Consider the following 19,183-nt stretch of genomic DNA (forward strand, 5'->3'; position numbering starts at 1 on the left):
GAAAAAACGGACGTATGGTAACCCTAACTAATATGACGTTTGCTACTTGTGTGTTCTACCTCTTCCCCCAGCTTGTATCTGTCCTGTCTCTAGACTGTAAACCCTTCAAGGCAGAGCCTGTCTAATACTCTGTGCGTGTATGGTGCCTAGCACAGTGGGGCCCACTCTTGGTTGGTCATTAAGCACTACCATAATAATAACTGCTAAGAAAACCCCTCCTTTAGCTGGGAGACATCTGTGATTTTGGAACAGGAAGTCCTAGGTTCTTGGCCTAATCCTGCACATGGGTGGTTTAACTGGCAATCACGAAGTCACTACACGTGCATGCAGCATCCCCCTTTTTTCTCCTCCATTCACAAGGGCAGTCCAAGCACTCAAACATTCCAGAATCCTGGTCTCTGTCTAAAGCACTACAATGGCAGCAGTTTTAGGTGGTTTCAGTTCCCCTTTCCTACTCAAAAGGATAGAGCAGATGGGCAGAGCTAAGAAAAGTATGATGCACCTATGTGAGCCAAGAACCTGAGCACACCCTCGTCTTATTGTGGGCTGGCAGCCCACCAGAGATGTTAGACTCTGGCAATGTTTGTTCTGGGAAGCTGACGAACATTTTATCACAAAGTCTACAGCTTCTTCGAGTATTGAAGGATCAGTTTCAGGCCCTTCAACCCTGATATTGTCCCTCAGAGAGATTCTTGGCATCTCACATTATTTGTCTCTTACAAATCCCTGAAATCAGATTGAGAGACTCACGTGCAGCCATTCTAATGGACAGGAGCTGGCTGATCAATTTCTGCGCTCTTAATTTTGTGCCTAAGACAGACAGACATTTGTAAAGTCTAAGGTTAACATAAATAGACTAATCATGAAGCCACTTTCTCCCTTTTACCCCTGAGCAAATACATGAGAAGAAGCCACCACCCATAGACTTTGGGGTGAAGTGAATTTTGCCTCCAGGGTCCTTTCGAATAGTGGAGCAGGTTCCTAATAAGCTATCGGTGGCCTTGAGTTGAGGTTCCTGTGCACTGTTGGCTTGGACCCTTTTTTCATTTCTCAGCCATATAAAAGACTGAGTCTTGGGGTAAGGGAAGAGACAAAGGAAATTAGGGCATTGGCAGGGGAGATGGAAGTATTTCAGTCTGCCCTTTCAAAGCCTGTTTGGTTAGGTCATGAGTGCCAAATGACCAACTTATGAGCCAGCACAATGGTAAACAGCAATTACCAGGGCAGGAAAGCAGACAGCCATTAGCATTCCCAAACATCCACAAACCAGGAAAAACCCAACCCTGTCCCCACATCTAAGGGGCCCAAACAAAACAAGGTTGTGCATACTGACTGCATCCCTGCTGAACAAGTTGGCTTTGCACACACAAGTTCAGACAGGCCTTCTGCAGGGTCGATGCTTGTGTAAAGGGTGGGGAATATTTCTGCTGAACAGAACCCAATGTCAACCCATTGTGCGATGTGAAAAGGGGAGCAAAGGTTCTGGCTTCAATAAAATTAAATGAACACATGTCTTGGCTGGTATGTGTTCATTTTATTTTATTAAAGCCAGAACCTTCAAACTCGTTCAAATATGCACATTAAAAATATTATTGCTAGAAAAGAGTGGGGAAGGGGAACAATTATCCAAAAACAAACTTTTTGCTAGGTGTCAGGCAGGTTAACTTTCTGTTCTGATCTCATTTTACGTACAGCAAATGTATGTGATCAATGGAAAACACATATATAGTAGCCCTGTAGGGAGCTAATTCAAGGGGGAAATATCTAAAAGACCAAGTCTACAGAGGTTTGTGTGAAAGTCTGAAATGGACTTCATCCCACCATGTGGGCAAGCACTTCTGGTGTCTGATTTAAATTAAATAAAGCCTATCATCCCTTTTGAAGCACTTCAGTCAAATTACTACTAAGCGCTTTCACCATTTTTACAAATATTAACTAATCAGTCCTCATAACAGCCCATTAAGTTGCCATTAGATCAATTTAGCTAATGGGAAAACAAGGGCAGAAACAGTACCTACACCTCCAATTTTATCTATTGTCAGTACCTACATCTCCAATTTTATCTATTGTCAGTGGTTCCCAAAATGTGGTTCACAGAGCTCTTGCTGGAGTTCTGTGGGGAGCCAGCGGGGAAATACTGCTGGTTCGACTCCGTGTTTCACAGCTCTCTCTCTCTCTCTCACCCCCGAGTATATGTTTTTTTACAATTGGTTTGATGGCTGAATTGTTAAAGCTGCCCTCCTCAAGCCTCATACCAGGGAGGTCCCAGAGGAACAGAAAGATACTTAAGATTATCAGCTCTTCAGTACAATGACCATCTTTTTGTTCTGAACCTATTGCAATTGTTACCACAATACAAATACTAAACAACAACAACAAAAGCTAAAGGAACTTCTCTACTTGTAGTTAACCCAAAGACTAAAACACTTTTGTTTACAGCCTATTGTGCGATTCTGCATCAACTGTTCTTTGCATTATATAATAATAAAATATTATCTAGCTCTTTCATTAGTAGATCTGAAAACACTTTACAAACGAAGTCAGTTGCATTATTCCCATGTTACATATGGGAAAACTGAGGCACGGAGCAGTGCCGTGACTTGCCCAACGTCACAAAGCACACCAGCGGCAGAGCTGGGAATAGAAGCCAGGTCTCCTGAGTCTAGTCCAGTGTTCTGTCCACTAAGCCATATTGCCTCCTCATGAATCTTTTATACTCTCCCAATTATTTTGCACTTAAGTGAAGGCAGTAAACTCCATCTTTAATAATTACGAAATTTAAGCAAACTGAAAACATTTCACAGAATTATATGGGTCAAGTATTATAGTCATTAATAAATTTAAAAAACAGGTTTTTAACAAGTGTAGAGCATACCAAGAAAATCCCGAAAGAAAAATGACCAAAAAACAAGCCGCTTTGGTTCTCAGCACCAAAGTGGCTCCATGGGAAGATATTTGTTTGGTCTCCTGCACAATATTCCGTTATGGTTGCCATCTGCAAAATAGGGCGTACAGACTAAAGCACGGTAGTTTCAGTGACAGAATTTAGAGGACACGAAACGATGTTCTTTTCTATTTTTTAAGTAGGGTTTGAACTCCTTAACTGTCAGTATGGATAGCAGAGTTTGTAAGTCACTGACATAAACCAAATTGGAGGTGTTTGTCCTGGTGTAATGCCAACAGACCCCGGTCGTTATCGGCCGCAGGATCGAACTGGGGACCTCTGGCTCTAGAGCTTAGTGCATGAGCCTCTACCGCATGAGCTAAAAGCCAACTTGCTCTTAACTAAGGCTGTAAAGCAGACTCATTTAACTCTCTCTAAGTGGTCTCAGTGCCACTAGATGGGACACAACACCACACAACAAAGTCTCTCATCAACATACGTTAATGCCTTATTTCATGTCCCGTCAATCGCCAGAGTACCAGTGATAAATGCCACATGCCTCCCACTAAACAGAAATAGGCACATACCGTATAGTTTAGGGTGGCGAGCTGTACAGTAGTGAATATAATAAGTCTAATGCTCATAAAAGATGATAGGTTCAAGGTCTTGGAAAATGAAGTCTTTTGTTTATCCATTCAACAGGTGCAGCATGGTCAGTATCAGTAGACATTTCCTCACATTGCCTTGCCAATATGTCTCAAACCTGACCTGAAGGAACTGTCTCTAGGAGCAACATAGGTGTTCAGTCCCCCTTCCCTTTCTCATGAGACTATCAAAAGAGATCCCAATAAGTGCTACCTGTGATGTGCATGTATATCTATTAAGAACAGGACTATCACCAAACTCAGGCCACCTAGGAGTTGGCGGATGTGAACGACTTTCAGACATCGCCGCCTGAGCTAAACTTGAGTCAGTGACTTCCATGTGAAAATCTGACTTGAACAAAGACATGCTGTAAGTCTGCGGCAAAGACAGGAAGAGACTCCTCCCATCCATATATCCAGCCACCCAGACCTGTGCTTTTAACTGTCCATCCCCTACAAATATAGTTCTACCTTATTTAGCTCCACTGAACCATGGTTTCTGATCTTGTCATATTGTAGCTAATGGAAAGTTTACAGATGAGACACACAGAGAGATGAGTACAGAATGAGCAGTAGAGTCTAAATTACTTAGCGGAAGGCGAAGAGCAGTGGATAAAGGCTAGGTTGTTGTAGAGAGTGGAAATGCAGTTGGGATCACCTGGCAGGGCTGTGAAACAAGTTGCCAATTCTTCATCAGGCCAGGAGCTATGGAAGGAGATCTGGCAATATGGAATTTCTTACACAGAGAAAACTTGATATATAACGTACACTACTCAGGGCAGCAACAAAAGAAACTCGCACCATATAAACAGTATTAAAAAGGAATTCAAACTTTTTGAGGAATACCACTTCCAAAGAAGTTGGCAGAACTAGCTGAACTTATTTGAGCTTAATAAATCCAGAGTCCCTTCGTAGGTGGTTTATTGTCAGAGACAGAGTATCAGATCAACAGGAGCATGTTTAGTATGACACAATTACAGAACCTCAGAGAGTGAGATTGCATAATGCACACAGCAAGTGAGCTTTACATGATAAGCAAAGAGGGAAGTGAACAATCACAGCTTCAAACTTCCCCAAATGATCTTGGAAAACGACTAGTAATTATGACACGGACCAAATACAAACAAATGCTGCTGCCAAAGACAAACACTGGCAACAAGATCCAGATGCTGACAAGTCTGGACTTTAAGCATTTGTATTTAATATGAACCAAAATGTGACTCCCAGTTTACCCGGAAACAGATTCAGATTGTCTGATATTCCACCCACAACAGACTACTCTGAAAACTTATTTTACTGAAGCATGAATCATTACAAACCAAATGTCTCTCTCCGAAAGCTTTCCTCCAAAATATTTATGGACTTAAAAGGGAAACGTACAGTTGTAACTGAAGTGTTTGCAAATTATAAAACAGCTCAACACAGTGTATTCATAGACATATCCAGGATTCCTTAATCATCGCCTGAGATGTGATTCACCACTGATAGCATACAGAAGAGCCAACCACACCTCAGAGTGGGGAGGGAGTTCACCACTGCAGAGGGCAGAACTTCTCCTAGTGCTTCATCCCTTAGAACGGCTACCAGGGGAGGGCAACTTTAATCTATTGTCTGGAACCCACAGCAAGCCTGATTCCGCCTTCCCCCCAGAGCCTTCACCTCCTACTTTTGGGACCGTGTTGATTGATGGCCTTGAAGCAACCCAATTCACCTCCAGAAAGAGGTTCCATCACCAATTTCTCTGTACCTATTTTGCAACTTCATTTGAGCACCAAAGCCCAAGTTTAGTGTCGGTGCACTTTAACTTGGGACCAGTAACTGACCCAGAGACACATTCCACTGTAAATGTGGAGTCATTCCAGTGAGATGTTCTCCACACTGTTCTTTTCTGGCACCAATTTAGCCACTGTTGTGGCTTACCGTGGTACAAATATCGGCAGTGTAGATATCTTGAAATCAATGCAATGGGTCTGGACTTATACCAGACTTATCAATTCATAGATTTTTTTCAGCCCACAAAGGACTGTCTGATCTAATCTAACATCCTGTCTACCAGAGGCAATTAAATTTCACCCAGTTACTGAGCCTAATAACTTGTGTTTGACTAAAGACTATCTTCCAGGGAGGCATCCAGTCTTGATCTGAAGACATTCAGAGATATAAAATCCACCACTTCCCTTGGTACTTTGTTCCAATGGTTTAAAATCTGTGCCTAATATGATTAGCTTTAACTTCCAGCCATTGTTTTTTGTTATACCTCTCTCACCTAGATTAAAGAGCCCTTTAACCATTAGTACCGAGGTATTTTCTCCCCGTGAAGGTACTTCTACGCTGTGATCAAGTCCCATCTTGATCTTCTTTTTGTTAAACTAAACAGAGCTTTTAAGTTCCTCACTGTATGGCATTTTTTGCTGCCCTTGACTCATTTTTGTGGTTCTTTTCCTCATCCACCACAAGGGAGCAAGGGAGATTTAGGTTAAATATCAGGGAAAATGTTCTATCAGGGTAGTGAAGCTCTGGAATAGACTTCCAAGGGAGGTTGTGGGATCCCCATCATTGCAGGTTAAGAACAGGTTAGACCAGGGGTCTAAAACTCAAATGACCACGAGGGCCGCATGAGGACTAGTGCATTGGCCTGAGGACCACATCACTGACACCCACCCCTTGCTGCCTCTGGCCCCGCCCCCACTCCACCCCTTCCATGAGGCTCCGCCCCTGCCCAGCCTCTTCTCTGCCCCCATTCCAACCGCTTCCCCGAAGTCCTCACCCCAACTCTGCCCCCTCCCTGCCCCCAGGGGGTGCAGGAAGAGTGCGGGGTGTGGCGGGGGCTCAGGACAAGGAGTTGAGGTGTGGGAGGAGGGGTGAGGGGTGCGGCAGGGGGTCGGGGTGTAGGGTGCGGCAGGGGGCTCAGTGCACAGAGTACAGGAGGTGTGCAGGTGCGGCAGGGGGCTCAGGGCAGGGAGTTGGGGAGTGGGGTGCAGGAGGGGTGAGGGGTGCAGCAGGGAGTCAGGGGGCTCAGGGCACGGAGTGCAGGCCAATGGGAGCTGCGGGGGGCGGTACCTGGAAGCGACAGCACAGAGCCCTCTACTTCTCCCCCTCCCCCCGCCCTGCCCGGGGCTGCAGGGCCATAGTTCCAGCCGCTTCAGGGAGCGGCGCAGGGCTTGCGGCGCCACGGGGTAGGCAGAGGGGCGGGGGGCGCATGGGCGGGGGGGCACGGGGAGCTTTGCGGGCTGCACGAAAGAACCCGCGTGTTTGAGACCCCTGGGTTAGACTAACACCTGTCAGGCATAATCTAGGTTTACCTGGCCCTGCCTCAGAGCAGGGGGCTGGACTTGATGACTTCTTGAAGTCCCTTCCAACCCTACTTTTCTCTGATTCTGTTTTCAACTCCCTTTTAGAATATGAACGCTTGGGTGTGGTCTGCCAAAGCAGGAAAGCCGGGAAGGAGGAGGAATTGGAGACTGCTGGAATTTGAAGGGGTGCAGCTTTCCAAACAGTCCAGATCACGCAGTGTAACCTAGAATAGAATTTGGTCCCATTGTGTTTTAATGGAAGTAATGTGAATGGCTTTCAAATTCTATGAGGGTTAGTTTCTCTGATACATTCTCTACAATGGTATGCAGGTGATTTCTATCTAAAAATTTAAATGGGAGCATAGGATTATTTACATTGGGGGGGGGGCCTACATTTTTGGCAATATGGAACTGATGAGAATGTTTCTCTGAAATGACCTTACCTTTCATTTTGACTGTGTAAAAGGCAACAGCATCTCCATTCCTCCAGAATATTTTGGCAGACTCCTTGGCGGAATGAGATATGAAGAATGTATCATTAGCTGAACTCCTTTCTAACATTCCAAAAATAATGGAGTTGAGAACAAAGAGGACGATCCTTTCTCCAGATGTTTGGACCTTAGAGAAAAAACAAACAGACAAAAGAAAAATGAAGAGACTTCAGGGATTTTGCCTTCCAAAGAAAGTTTTGTTTTTGTTTTGTTTTTTAAGAGGGTGGTGAATGCGTCCCGCTCATTTGGGGTAAAAATGCCTCGTAAACCAGTTCAAATCATAGAAAGGTAGGGCTCGAAGGGACATCAAGAAGTCTTCAAGTCCAGCCCCCTGCTGAGGCAAGACCAAGTAAATCAGTCCAACCAGTTCTTAAAAGCCTCCAATGAGGGGGATTCCACAACCTCGCTTGGAAACGTATTCCATAGCTTAACTACCCTTATAGTAGAGTTTTTCCTAATAGCTAACCTAACACTCCCTTGCTTCAGATTAAATCCATTACTTCTTGTCCCACCTTCAGTGGCCATGGAGAATAACTGATCACCACCCTCTTCACAACAGCCCTTAATGTATCTGAAGACAGTGATTAGGTTCCCCCCCCTCAGTCTTCTTTTCTCAAGACTAAAGATGGTATAAGAAGAAATAATAATAATTGCCCTTAGATATCACCCTCCATTTATAAAGCTTGCCAATGCACCTGCAGAGTACACTTTCACAGATGGGGAAACTGAGGCACAGGGAGGTGACGTGATTTGCCCATGGTCACAGTGAACCAGTGGCTTAGCTGGATATAGAACTGGGGTGTCCTGGACTACCCACACTAGAAAGTGTACTAAAAGGAGAATACCTATGCTACCCTGTCTCTATTGACCGAAATGTGTGGGTATTGCATGTCACAGTAAACAACATATACCTGAGACAGAATTACCCAAAACATGTTAAAAGGGATCAAGGAGCCAAAATACTTTTTTCATACTCCACTGCTACAGAAGAAGCTTGAGAAACAGCTGTGTAGAGCCAGTGCTGCTATCCAAAAGCCTACCTGCAGATTGGGGGATGGATTTACTCCCCAAACCTCCCCCCTTAGTTCCCTATGCAAAACCTATTAAATCAGGCTGCCTATGGGGAGGGCTGAATTAAACCCTGCATGATTAAAAATGTCATAGAATCAGGGAAAGAATGGCACAGGAAAGGAGCCAGGAAACACCCAACTGGGAGACAGAGGGGTGGGTGGGAAACGTGAATAAAGAAAGACAAACTTGTTTGCCGCATGGCAATGCAAATCCTACATACACTAAGCAACTGACTTCTTAGCAGTTGTGAATAGATTAAATTAAAAGTCAGTAATATCTCTCCATCTGTTCTCCCAAAACAAGATTGTTGCATCAGAACAAGGGTATTTATTTGCAGAGAGAATAAAATAAAAAATCCACCTCTAAATAAGAACAGCTCAATAAATTAAATACAATCTAAAGAACATACAAGGCAGAAAGCTTTGTAAATGGCCAGATAAGACCCTGTGCCAAAGGGTAAGAAGACTGATCTTCACAACAGATGGTCAATCAAGCAGCACTACTGTGTAGGGTTATTGTAAATGCTTCTTTACCTGCTAAAGGGGGCAACCTCGAAAACAATGGGAGAGAGAATGACCAACAGATGAATCATGAATAGGACATGGAAAATTAATATTTATTCAGGAAGTGGGGGTGGCACTGTGAAGTAGGGAGACCAGGACCAGGCCAGAAGAGTATACAGTATAAAGCACAAAAGATATATAATATGATGAAAGACAAATCCAAACACACAGAGCACTATATGGTCATCACCAGGGGCGGCTCCAGGCACCAGCGCAGCAAACCTGGGGGCGGCAGTCAGGAGGCCTTCGGCGGCACGCCTGCGGGAGGTCTGCCGGTCCCACGGTTTCGGCAGCAATGCGGCGGTGGGTACGCCAAAGCCGCAGGACCGGCATTTCACCCGCAGAAACGTCGCCGAATCAGCGTGACCGCGGACCGCCTGCAGGCATGCCGCTGAAGGCCGCCTGACTGCCGTGCTTGGGGCGGCAACAAACCTAGAGCCGCCCCTGGTCATCACAGCTGGAATGCTTCACAATAAAGGCAATTGTCTGTACCTGTATAAGCCCTTCTCTAGAGGAATCAGCAGTCTTCACTATATCTTCAATGGGCCACCAGGACTGGTTAAGGTAAATTGCCAAAACTAAAAGAAGAAACGGGGACACATTAACTCAAAATAGTTGCTGCAAAGACCACTGTCAAGCAAATTCACTGGTGAGAGTAAAAGGAAGATCAACATTTGGAAAGCTGGTTGCCTGAATTTAGATACCTACATAAAAGTGGCCTGATTTTTCAGCAGGAAACCGAACACGGGTTTCAAGTCTAGGCTAGCGCCCTAACCACTGGATCATCGTTAAGGCTGCGAGTTTGTCATGGAAATCACGGAAGTCAGGGATTCTACGACTTTCCGTGACCTCCATGACTTCTGCAGCGGCCGGCACGCCTGGCTCAGGGCAGTGCGCCAGTCACACTGGCCACTGCTGGGGCAGTCTCGGGCCCCCTCTGCCCTCCCCCACCCTCAGCAGCAAAGTTTGGGTGTGGGAGGGGGCAGAGGACTGGGGCACCGGATGGGGTGAGGCAGGGTCTGGGCGGTGCTTACCTGGGAGACCCCCCAGAAGTGGCAACATCCCCCTTGCTCAGCTGCTAGGCAGAGGCATGGCCAGGCAGCTCTGCATGCTATCTCTGCCCAGGACACCGCCCCTGCAGCTCCCATTGGCCGGGAACCGCCGCCAATTGGAGCTGCAGGGGCGGTGCCTGCAGGCGGCAGCAGCATGCAGAGCTGCCTGACCACACCTCCGCCTAGGATGGAACTGAGTAAGGGGGGATGTCGCCACGTCCGGGGAGCCCCCCAGGTAAGCGCTGACCAGAGCCTGCCTCACCCCATCCGGTGCCCCAATCCTCTGCCCCCTCCACACACCCAAACTGAGTTGTCTGCTGCTGCTGGGGGGCGGGGAGGAGGGGAAGGTGCAAAGCCAGGTAAAGGAGCCTGCCGGCCCTGCCACCCCTGCCCCCCCAGTGGGGGTCCAGGCCACGCACCGTCGCACGTGCCCCCCAAGGACCTGGGCCGCCCTCCCCCAGCATCTGCGGGGCCGTCAGGCAGCCCTCCCCCCAAATTTTAGTCTCGAGTATTAAGTAAAAGTCATGGACAGGTCATGGGGCCATGAATTTTTGTTTACTGCCCATGATCTGTCCGTGACTTTTACTAAAAATACCCATGACTAAAATGTAGCCTTAATCATCGTGTCCCTCTAAACCATCCTACCAGGGAGCGAAGAACCATCCACCCAACCAAGGACAAATTTACAGACACGCAAATGAAAAAGCTTTAATCTGAGTGGCATCATTTACCTGTTTTAGCCCCAGGTTAGACAAATGTTTCTAATGTGCATAGGTTAGTTTCGCTTTTTTGCTTCAAGCTTTACTAGCTCCCAGTGGGCTTTGAGTCCGGGGTTATTGCTTAGTTAACCTATATTTTGAATAAATTATTAAGGTACATGCCAAAACGTGTTACACTTTGTGCCTTGAGTTTAACAAGGAAGGACCAACTGCAGATGCCTGTATATACCACCAGATCCAATTAATTAAATATTATGCACCTACTGGCATAGAGGTTTCATACACTTTCTATGATGGATTCAATCTGGTCCCTCAATCCCTTCACCCCACTTTCCAGTGCAAGCGGGACTGCTCCATTACATATCCATGAAACATGCAGCTACCAAAGAAAGCAGAGTCAGACAAAAGGACATAATGGGCCAAACATTGACTTCATTGGCAGCTGCATGAGGTTAACCCCAAAACGGATTTGGCATGAAACCTACACCCCCACCCTTACCCAACATACACACACTAAACACACAGTGTGATGATCAGAAAAGTTTGAAAAAACTTTGATGAAAATAGGGAGGTGCATAAACACATTGCAAGGAACTACTTGACTTTTATGGAACATTTACTGTGCTATTCAATAATTTAAGGGATTGGGGGGAGGATACACTAGTTGACATAGCAACTGTCACATCACATTACTTGGGCTACTTCGTCTTCTACAGAGATGCCTTCATTAATGAAAAACACTTCCCCAAATTCCATGTTATGTACGTACTTTCTTCTAAAATTATCATTTAAAGTAAACATCCAGTTCACAGTTTAACCTATGGATGTTTCCACACACTCTCATTCTCATCTTGTAAACAATTTTGTGGAAACCATTTTGAACACAGGTACGTTTCAGAAGATCAAGTTCTCCTTGATCTCATCCTTTCCATGTTTTATCGCTCTCCCCAAAACTGACATTTGATGAGTAGAGGACAAAAGGGATGATCAGCCATTCCACTACTGGATCTATGGTTCATGGAAAGTGGAGAGTATGTGAAATATCAGACCCACTGGCATTTTTTCCTTTTGTTGCTGTTGTAGATATTCGGCAGGATTGTGCTTAACAACATTGAACTGAACGAGGCCTAAAAAGGCTGTGACTGTGATTGTGCAATCTCTTCTATTGATTGGCAAAGAGAAGAATTCCTCCCCCCCACCCCCCCACAGGACTGCATTTAATTTTCACTTCCTACTGTACAGTGGCCAAATGTTGCTACATTCATATACAAGTCTTTCCATTTTATCTCTTTGAATCAGATGCCCAAATACAGAGAAAAGTGAGAAAATTCAAGTAACATCCAGCATGGGGTTTCTTTTTCTCCACTCTTCCCCTGAATCTGACCTCAAACATACATTTTTGAGACCCCAGGGAAGCATGGGATCCAATCTAATTTGAAGCCAACACTACTTTTTTTTTTTAAAGGAGGTATACAGTATTTGCACTGTTTCTTACAATATCCGAGCTAGACATTCCACAGTTCTTGCAGTTATTATTCTATTTATTCCTGAAAATTTTGGTGCTTTATGGTGGGCACAGGACTTCAAGATACCTGCCATTTATTTTGCCTCCATTCTCAGTAAGCTGAGTCTAATAGTACTTCCCTACCTTACAGGGGTGCTCTCAGGGTAAATATATTAAAGATAGTGAGGCGCTGAGATACTACTAATGGGAACCAGATAAGTACCAGAAATAGATTCACTGCAACCAGATTATGTTTTCCCACTACAATTAATTTTTTTCCCAGTGATTTGTTGTGACTATCCTATGATAAATGTTCTGTGGCATCTAGCAGTTACTAGAAATCATGCTCACTGAAAAATATGTCCAGCAGGGACAGCACATTCAGTATTTAGAATGTTAATTTAGGGTTGTAAAGATATTAATCACCCATACTATGTTCTAGTAGCCCTTGCAACACAATTTACATTCTCATATAAATGTTCATGGTAACACACAGCCCATCGTAAACAAACAAACATCTCCAACCCAAATAAAGACTGAGAGTGACTTCTGTGGAAGAGCTACCCAAATATTTCTCTCCACTGCATACCATCCACTTCAGATCTTGTTTAGACATAGAGACTGGAATCTAAATCCCTGCACCCTATCACATATCATTACCATACTGTAATAATATTAAAGACTAAGGGAAACTTCAGAATGATGTCAAATGTATGGCATTTAGCAAAGCTGACTGTGAAGTAACTATTTAGGCTGAATGTTACAAAAAAGGCATGGCTCATTCAAATCAAACCACTCATATGGTCATATGAATATAAAATACAATAATGAAATAAGCATTAAACTTTGCATTTATTAAAACACCAATTTACATAAAATGGACAGACTTAAAACATGTGGGGTTATTGGGGGGGGAAATCAAAAGCTGACAAAAATAATCTGCTACCTGGAAAAGCATTTGGAAAATTACAGTTAAAATGCTTCTGTATACAAGAAAGGATCTACGGGGTGACTTCACAGAGTTTATGAATATGTATTATAGTGCATTCTTTATAAAGAAAAATATAAAGTTTGGTATAATAGGAAACATTTTTAAAATACATGGAGTTTTGCCATGTGTTATCAGTATATAAACCACGGAGAGAGAATGTCAAGTAAAGTCCTATTAAATGCATATTTAAAGGGTACTACTAAAAAACAGATTACGTAGCCCTTACTTAAATGAGTAATCTTGTTAATCCCAGTGGAACTACAGGATCAGACCCAAGGTTTGCAAGAATTTTATACAATCATCTCCCACACATGAGATTTAAAGTCCTCCTGCTGCTTACTACACAGAGAAGTCCCTATTCTGCTATGTTTAAGCATTTATTGTAAATAACTATTAGGAAGTTTAGTCTCCAGAACTCATGTGTTTGACGTGGTGATAGACCTTGTTTCTTTGTGTACACAGATCTCATCAATTCATAGTGTTTCTATTACTACTCGACTAAGTTGCTAAATATTCATGCTGTATGCACTCTATTTCTTTCACCTGTATATAGTCAATGATTCTTCATGATCCCTTTTTGGATATCGTTAGGCATTATTATAGCTATGCATCCCCCTTCTTGAACAAACCAATCTGCCTCATCACTGTTCTCAGTTATTCCCATTTGAAGTCAAATTGATAGAGATGCACAATGGCAATTACACTCAAAATTAGGCCTGCAGTAGGTAGAGTTCTTTTTTCCCCTAAATGGTATATCAGTGCTGATATTCCGTTCATGCAAATGTTAATACTGATGTGTAAACCACTGTCAGGAAAGGATCTGTAGCTTTAAAGGAACCATAAAGTTCTTTGGCTATGTCTGTGTGCCAGGAAGTTTCTCTCTTTCTGCTGACTGAATTACAGCCAGTTAGTGAATTATCAGGCCAGCACGGGAGAGTACATGGAATGGGAGGTTCTTCTGAAGTACAATGTAAAAGCAGCCGCAGGTGAGTTTAATCTATTTTTTGTTCTTGTGAGAAAACTTCCAGCTTCCAGTTTTTTTAGCTGTGATGGGGTCTGAGTCAGCCAACTGAACCAGCATGTGATAACAGAGCACAGTATAAAGTTCACATTTTAACATAGCATAGGACAGTTATCTGACACATTAAGGACTGGACCCTGAACACTAGCTTGCCTTATCTTTGTTTGTAATATTTCTTATAACAATAATATTGGCTGCAAATCTTTTCTATTGAAAATGTATAGCTTATACCTTCAGAAATAAAATGCTTAGAGGCACTTTGAATTGCAGTGGTGTTTTTAGCTTATTGCTGTATTGTGGGAGAAGAGGGACTAAGAGTAAAAAGCACAGATTGTAGAGTGGTGTGAGTGCCAAACAGAGTTTGGAGTGAGCAAAAGACACCTTGGTTTAACATTTTCTGACTTCCCGATACATATTATACCCTTATACATAAATATTAAAGAAGGGTTAAATAAAAGTTTGCCTCCCCAGATAGGACTTGAACTCTTGTGGATCTTAGACAGTTGGGACAAGCTTATCCAACGGGGGGACTATTTAATACATTGGCCTGGTGTACATGACAGTTTCTTTCTAGTAGCTTCTCCCAAGACTATATAACCTCCTGTTTTCCAGCAGCTCAAAGAGCTCTCTTTTAGTTCAAGCAGTAGAAGCCTGTGCTTTTGGTGCTAAATGACTTGGATTCAATCCCTGCTGAAGACTATGGCATCATAGCTTGCTATTTATTTTCAGTGTTGTAAGTCCCAGACAGGGTTATGGCCACACAGTCTATTGACTGATGGAGTTAAACAGAAAGAAACCAGAATGTGTGTAGGAACACACACACTGTGTAAAGCAGTGATCCTTGATGGGTGGACAAAAAAACTAAGATGTAATCATAACCCAATCCCTAGGACCTGGTGATAACCCAGCCAATGACTTGTGGAGTAGAAATGCCAGTAAGCACACAACCATTTCTAGGAATAACAACTGCAATGATGTGTCCATTTAAGGTCACCATATGGCTGTAACAAGAAAAACTCCAGCATTACTAGTAGTAAGTAGTGCATAAACTGGCACAGAGTTTAAAGCAGACTGCTGGAGATCTGCCAATAAAATGAGTTTAATTCAATTCCTGACTGCATGTCTGGATTTACCTCTCACAAGACAGTCCAGAAATATGGGCCAATTAAACCTAGAACTGAGGAGGTGGCTACCACAAAGGAAAAATACAAAATACAGGAATGTTAGTAAGCTACAATCTATCATAACATATCAGAATTTTTTGCACTTCTATATGTCCTATCTTTCAAGAATCTCAAAGCTCAAACCAAACATTAATTAAGTTTCACAACATCCCTGTGAGATAGAAATGTATGATTATCCCCATTGTACAAATGCAGAGAGAGAGGAAGAGAGATTTACCCAAGACTAGTCTAGTCAGCAGCTGAACTGGGAACAGAACCCAGAGACCTGACTGCCAATCTCCCACTCTAGCCATTCGACTGCCTGCACAGATTGCCTTTTAAAACATTTTCTTTACATATTAGCTAAATCTACTTCATGTTCAAAACACGGCATGTAGTTCAAGTACTGTTGTTCTAGAAATTTGCTTACATCCACTGGGCGTTTAAGTAAGACAAAAAGTATAATCATTCCATTTTCAAAATATATTGACACAAATCTCACCTCTTTCTTTAGCCTGTGGATCTACTAACACCAAAATTTTAAATTTTGGCTCTTCTCGGTACACAGGAAGGAAACACACACAGGAATCTTCAAGTTTAACCTAAAAACAGGCATTTAGCTGTTTTAAGCTGTTGAGCTGGCAAAAAAGCAATTATAAGAAGCACATACAGTAGGTCTTACTACACGTTAGCAAGGTGGACTATTCAAAGTAACAACTTGCACCTGGAACCAGCGTTCACCAATTCATCAATGTCAGAACATTAGGGACAAGTATATTTGTTTCTCCACTGAGCTACTTAGGAAATGTAACTCTGCATACTGCATGTGACCTTCCTGAGAAATCTTAGTATCTTCTGTTGATTCGATCTCTTTCTTTGCATGCTGCAAATACATCATCACAGTGGTACCCGCGAACACTGCCTTAAGTAAAAGTCAGGTGCTGTTTTTATGTCAAATCCTGCTGTTTTGATTTTGATTTGTGAGTTAATTTAGCAGTCATGAAAGTGAGAGACAAACAGCACAAGCATGAATCTGGCATAGCTGGACCAGCTTTCCCTGCACAGAACTCTGCCAATGCACTTCCACCCTGACCTGCAATAATCCTCTTGAGCAAGGCTGCCAACTAGGACACGCTGTACAGTGGTCTGAGTAAATGGGATGACAACAATCTAATATGCATTAAAGAACTAAATGGCCCATTGGCCCCATCACCTGAGACAGGTTTTAACCTAGGTCTACAGAAGCAAAAGGCTCAGGCACTAGTCAGACTAACTAGGGACTAGTCAATCGCAGCAATCTTCATCCCTAAATTCTTAGGTGTATATTATCCCAGAGTAGGGGTAATAGAGGTTGTTAGCTCAGATATCTATGGTCTTCTTGGAGGGAGATAAGTTCAGTTTATTTTTGATTTATAAAATATCAGAATTCATTGAAGCATTTATTACAGTTTATAGGACAGAAAGAAACAGCTAGAAAATTCTGGTTACTTATGCTCCTTATTAATTGTATTATTCTGCATGTGCAGATCAGACAAGAACAAAATTAAATATAAAATCAAGTCTAAAGCCAAAACTCCATTCTTTAGCTCTAGCTAGTGTGGAGACGCAGCATTGCTTAGTGTTCTAAGCCCCCCATCCCCTAACTCAGGGGTGGCCAACCTGTGGCTCCAGAGCCCACATGCAGCTCTTCAGAAATTAATATGCGGCTCCTTGTATAGGCACTGACTCCAGGGCTGGAGCTACATGCGCCAACTTTCCAATGTGCCAGGGGGTACTCACTGCTTAACCCCTGGCTCTGCCACAGGCCCTGCCCCCACTCCACCCCTTCCCACCCCCTCCCCTGAGCCTGACATGTCCTCGCTCCTCCCTCTCCCCCCACAGAGCCTCCTGCACACCACGAAACAGCTGATCGGGAGGTGCGGGGATGAAGGGGGAGGTGCTGATCGGCGGGGCTGCCGGTGGGTGGGAGGCTTAGGGGGGGGGGGGGGCTGACGTATTACTGTGGCTCTTTGGAAATGTACTTTGGTAAATTCTGGCTCTTTCTCAGGCTCAGGTTGGCCACCCCTGCCCTAACTGAACACCAGATGGGCAAGTAAAACTGCATCCCTGCATGACGGGTTAAGCTAACGACAGAGTAACAGCCCTTTGTATTTAACCTTACAGATGGTTATGATCTTGGTCCACTAGAGGGCATTAAAAGAATACTGTAAGACGAGTCACCCTTACTTCTCAGACAATATGAAAGTTACCCCACCCACATGAACTGTCTTTTTCTAGAAATTACTACAAAATATTTTCCAAAACTGTTTAGAAGCCACCATATTCCACACAAAACGTTATTTCAACTAAGTGGCATTGCTTCAGCACTGTGTAATGATATAAACACAGCTGGTCCAACAGAAACTTTCATTGCGTAGAAAGGGGCCCACATACTGAAAGGTTTCATACAATGACTGAAGTTAGAAATGAAAAAGACCTATCTAGTCATATCCTGCCCGTCTCCCGGCCAATGCAGGATTGGTCCCTGCAGCTCTATCACTGAAGAGTTTTTATTCAATCTGTCAACCATTTCTGATCAGAGCTTGCGTGAAAGAGCACACATTAGAAAATTTCATTGTGTTTATTGCTGACTCACAACAGTAAGAACAAATCTCTACAACAGTAAGGAAATTCACTACCTCATTTAAACTAGCCTGAACAGCACAAGATGGGCCAAGAGCTGCAGATTTTGGTTCAATCCCAATTTGGACTTCAAATTTTGGTGGTTTTCAGATCTAGTTTTTTGGTTTGAGTTTACCTCTAGTCTATGAGGGTAAAATATTTACAATCTGATTGACTGAATCTGAAACTTTAAGTGATTTTTATCCTTGCCACACTAGCCTAGCTATATTCAAACAGATTCTGGCCACTAGCACTTGAAACTGCCTTTCATCAATATCTAAACACACTTTCTATTTGGGAAATGTAATTATATTACCTTCTCTCCACCAGGAATGGAAAAAAACTCAGGAGATGATGAAGCTTGCTGCAAAAGTTTTTCATAGTAGGCCTCAGCTGCTTCTTGGATAACCTCAGGATTACCTGCTAAAATATCGACTGGATAAAGGTGTCCTATGGATAAAATAATATACAAGGTCATTTCTTTTGTAATGAAAATAGCTACATTCATTGTAAAACCCTGAACCTGCAAAAGGGTCTGAGTGGGTGGACCCTTATGCACCCCGATAGCCTTTTGTAGAATCATGGCCTAAAACGGAAGAGAGTAAAATTGCATCTATCTTCTCATGTTATTTAAGCTCATTTTTGCCGAACAGAACCATGGCAGTATCAGTCCACATTCGCTGCCTTTCAGTTCAACAGGGACTTTGTTAAATGTGTGTAGATAATTCAACCTCCTGCTCAACTTAAAGTGGGAGAGCACAGATCAAAGTGATGTTCTTAAAAATGCAGCCCCTGATTGTTAATGCTTATCTAAAAATAAAACAGGGGGAAATACCTCCTCAGAGCTTTTGCCATTTTTGGGAGGCCTTTTACAAGTCAATCTGTGTCTGCTGCGTACAATTACAGCACCACTCTCTCTTTCTGTAGAGTCATTTCTACTGGTCATAGTCACGATGATGAATACAATCCAGAGAAAAAGTACTCACAGAGGCATTCCCATAATAATTAGTATCTTTTTAATGCAATTATGGGGCTCACTGCTGCAGGATATTACTTAAAGATATAGGTTAGTAGTATGCAATAGATATATATGAATAAGAATATTAATTTTCACACCATCTTAGAT

At 43.2% G+C, this 19,183-nt stretch overlaps 1 protein-coding gene across 1 annotated transcript in view; it reads right to left on the reverse strand.

Moving 5' to 3' along the window:
• Positions 1-19,183, reverse strand: part of FAM169B (family with sequence similarity 169 member B) — a 49,368-nt gene that overhangs the window by 11,791 nt on the left and 18,394 nt on the right. The window contains exons 3-6 of the mRNA XM_026648464.1: positions 18,374-18,507; positions 15,899-15,998; positions 9,439-9,524; positions 7,265-7,439 (exon numbers count right to left, since the gene is read on the reverse strand). Of these exons, the coding sequence (XP_026504249.1) occupies positions 7,265-7,439; positions 9,439-9,524; positions 15,899-15,998; positions 18,374-18,507 (495 nt within the window). The remainder of the gene's footprint in view (positions 1-7,264; positions 7,440-9,438; positions 9,525-15,898; positions 15,999-18,373; positions 18,508-19,183) is intronic.

The sequence above is a fragment of the Terrapene carolina genome, unplaced genomic scaffold, assembly GCF_002925995.2.
Source record: "Terrapene carolina triunguis isolate 2854851 unplaced genomic scaffold, T_m_triunguis-2.0 Scaffold67, whole genome shotgun sequence".
NCBI lineage: Eukaryota > Metazoa > Chordata > Testudines > Emydidae > Terrapene > Terrapene triunguis.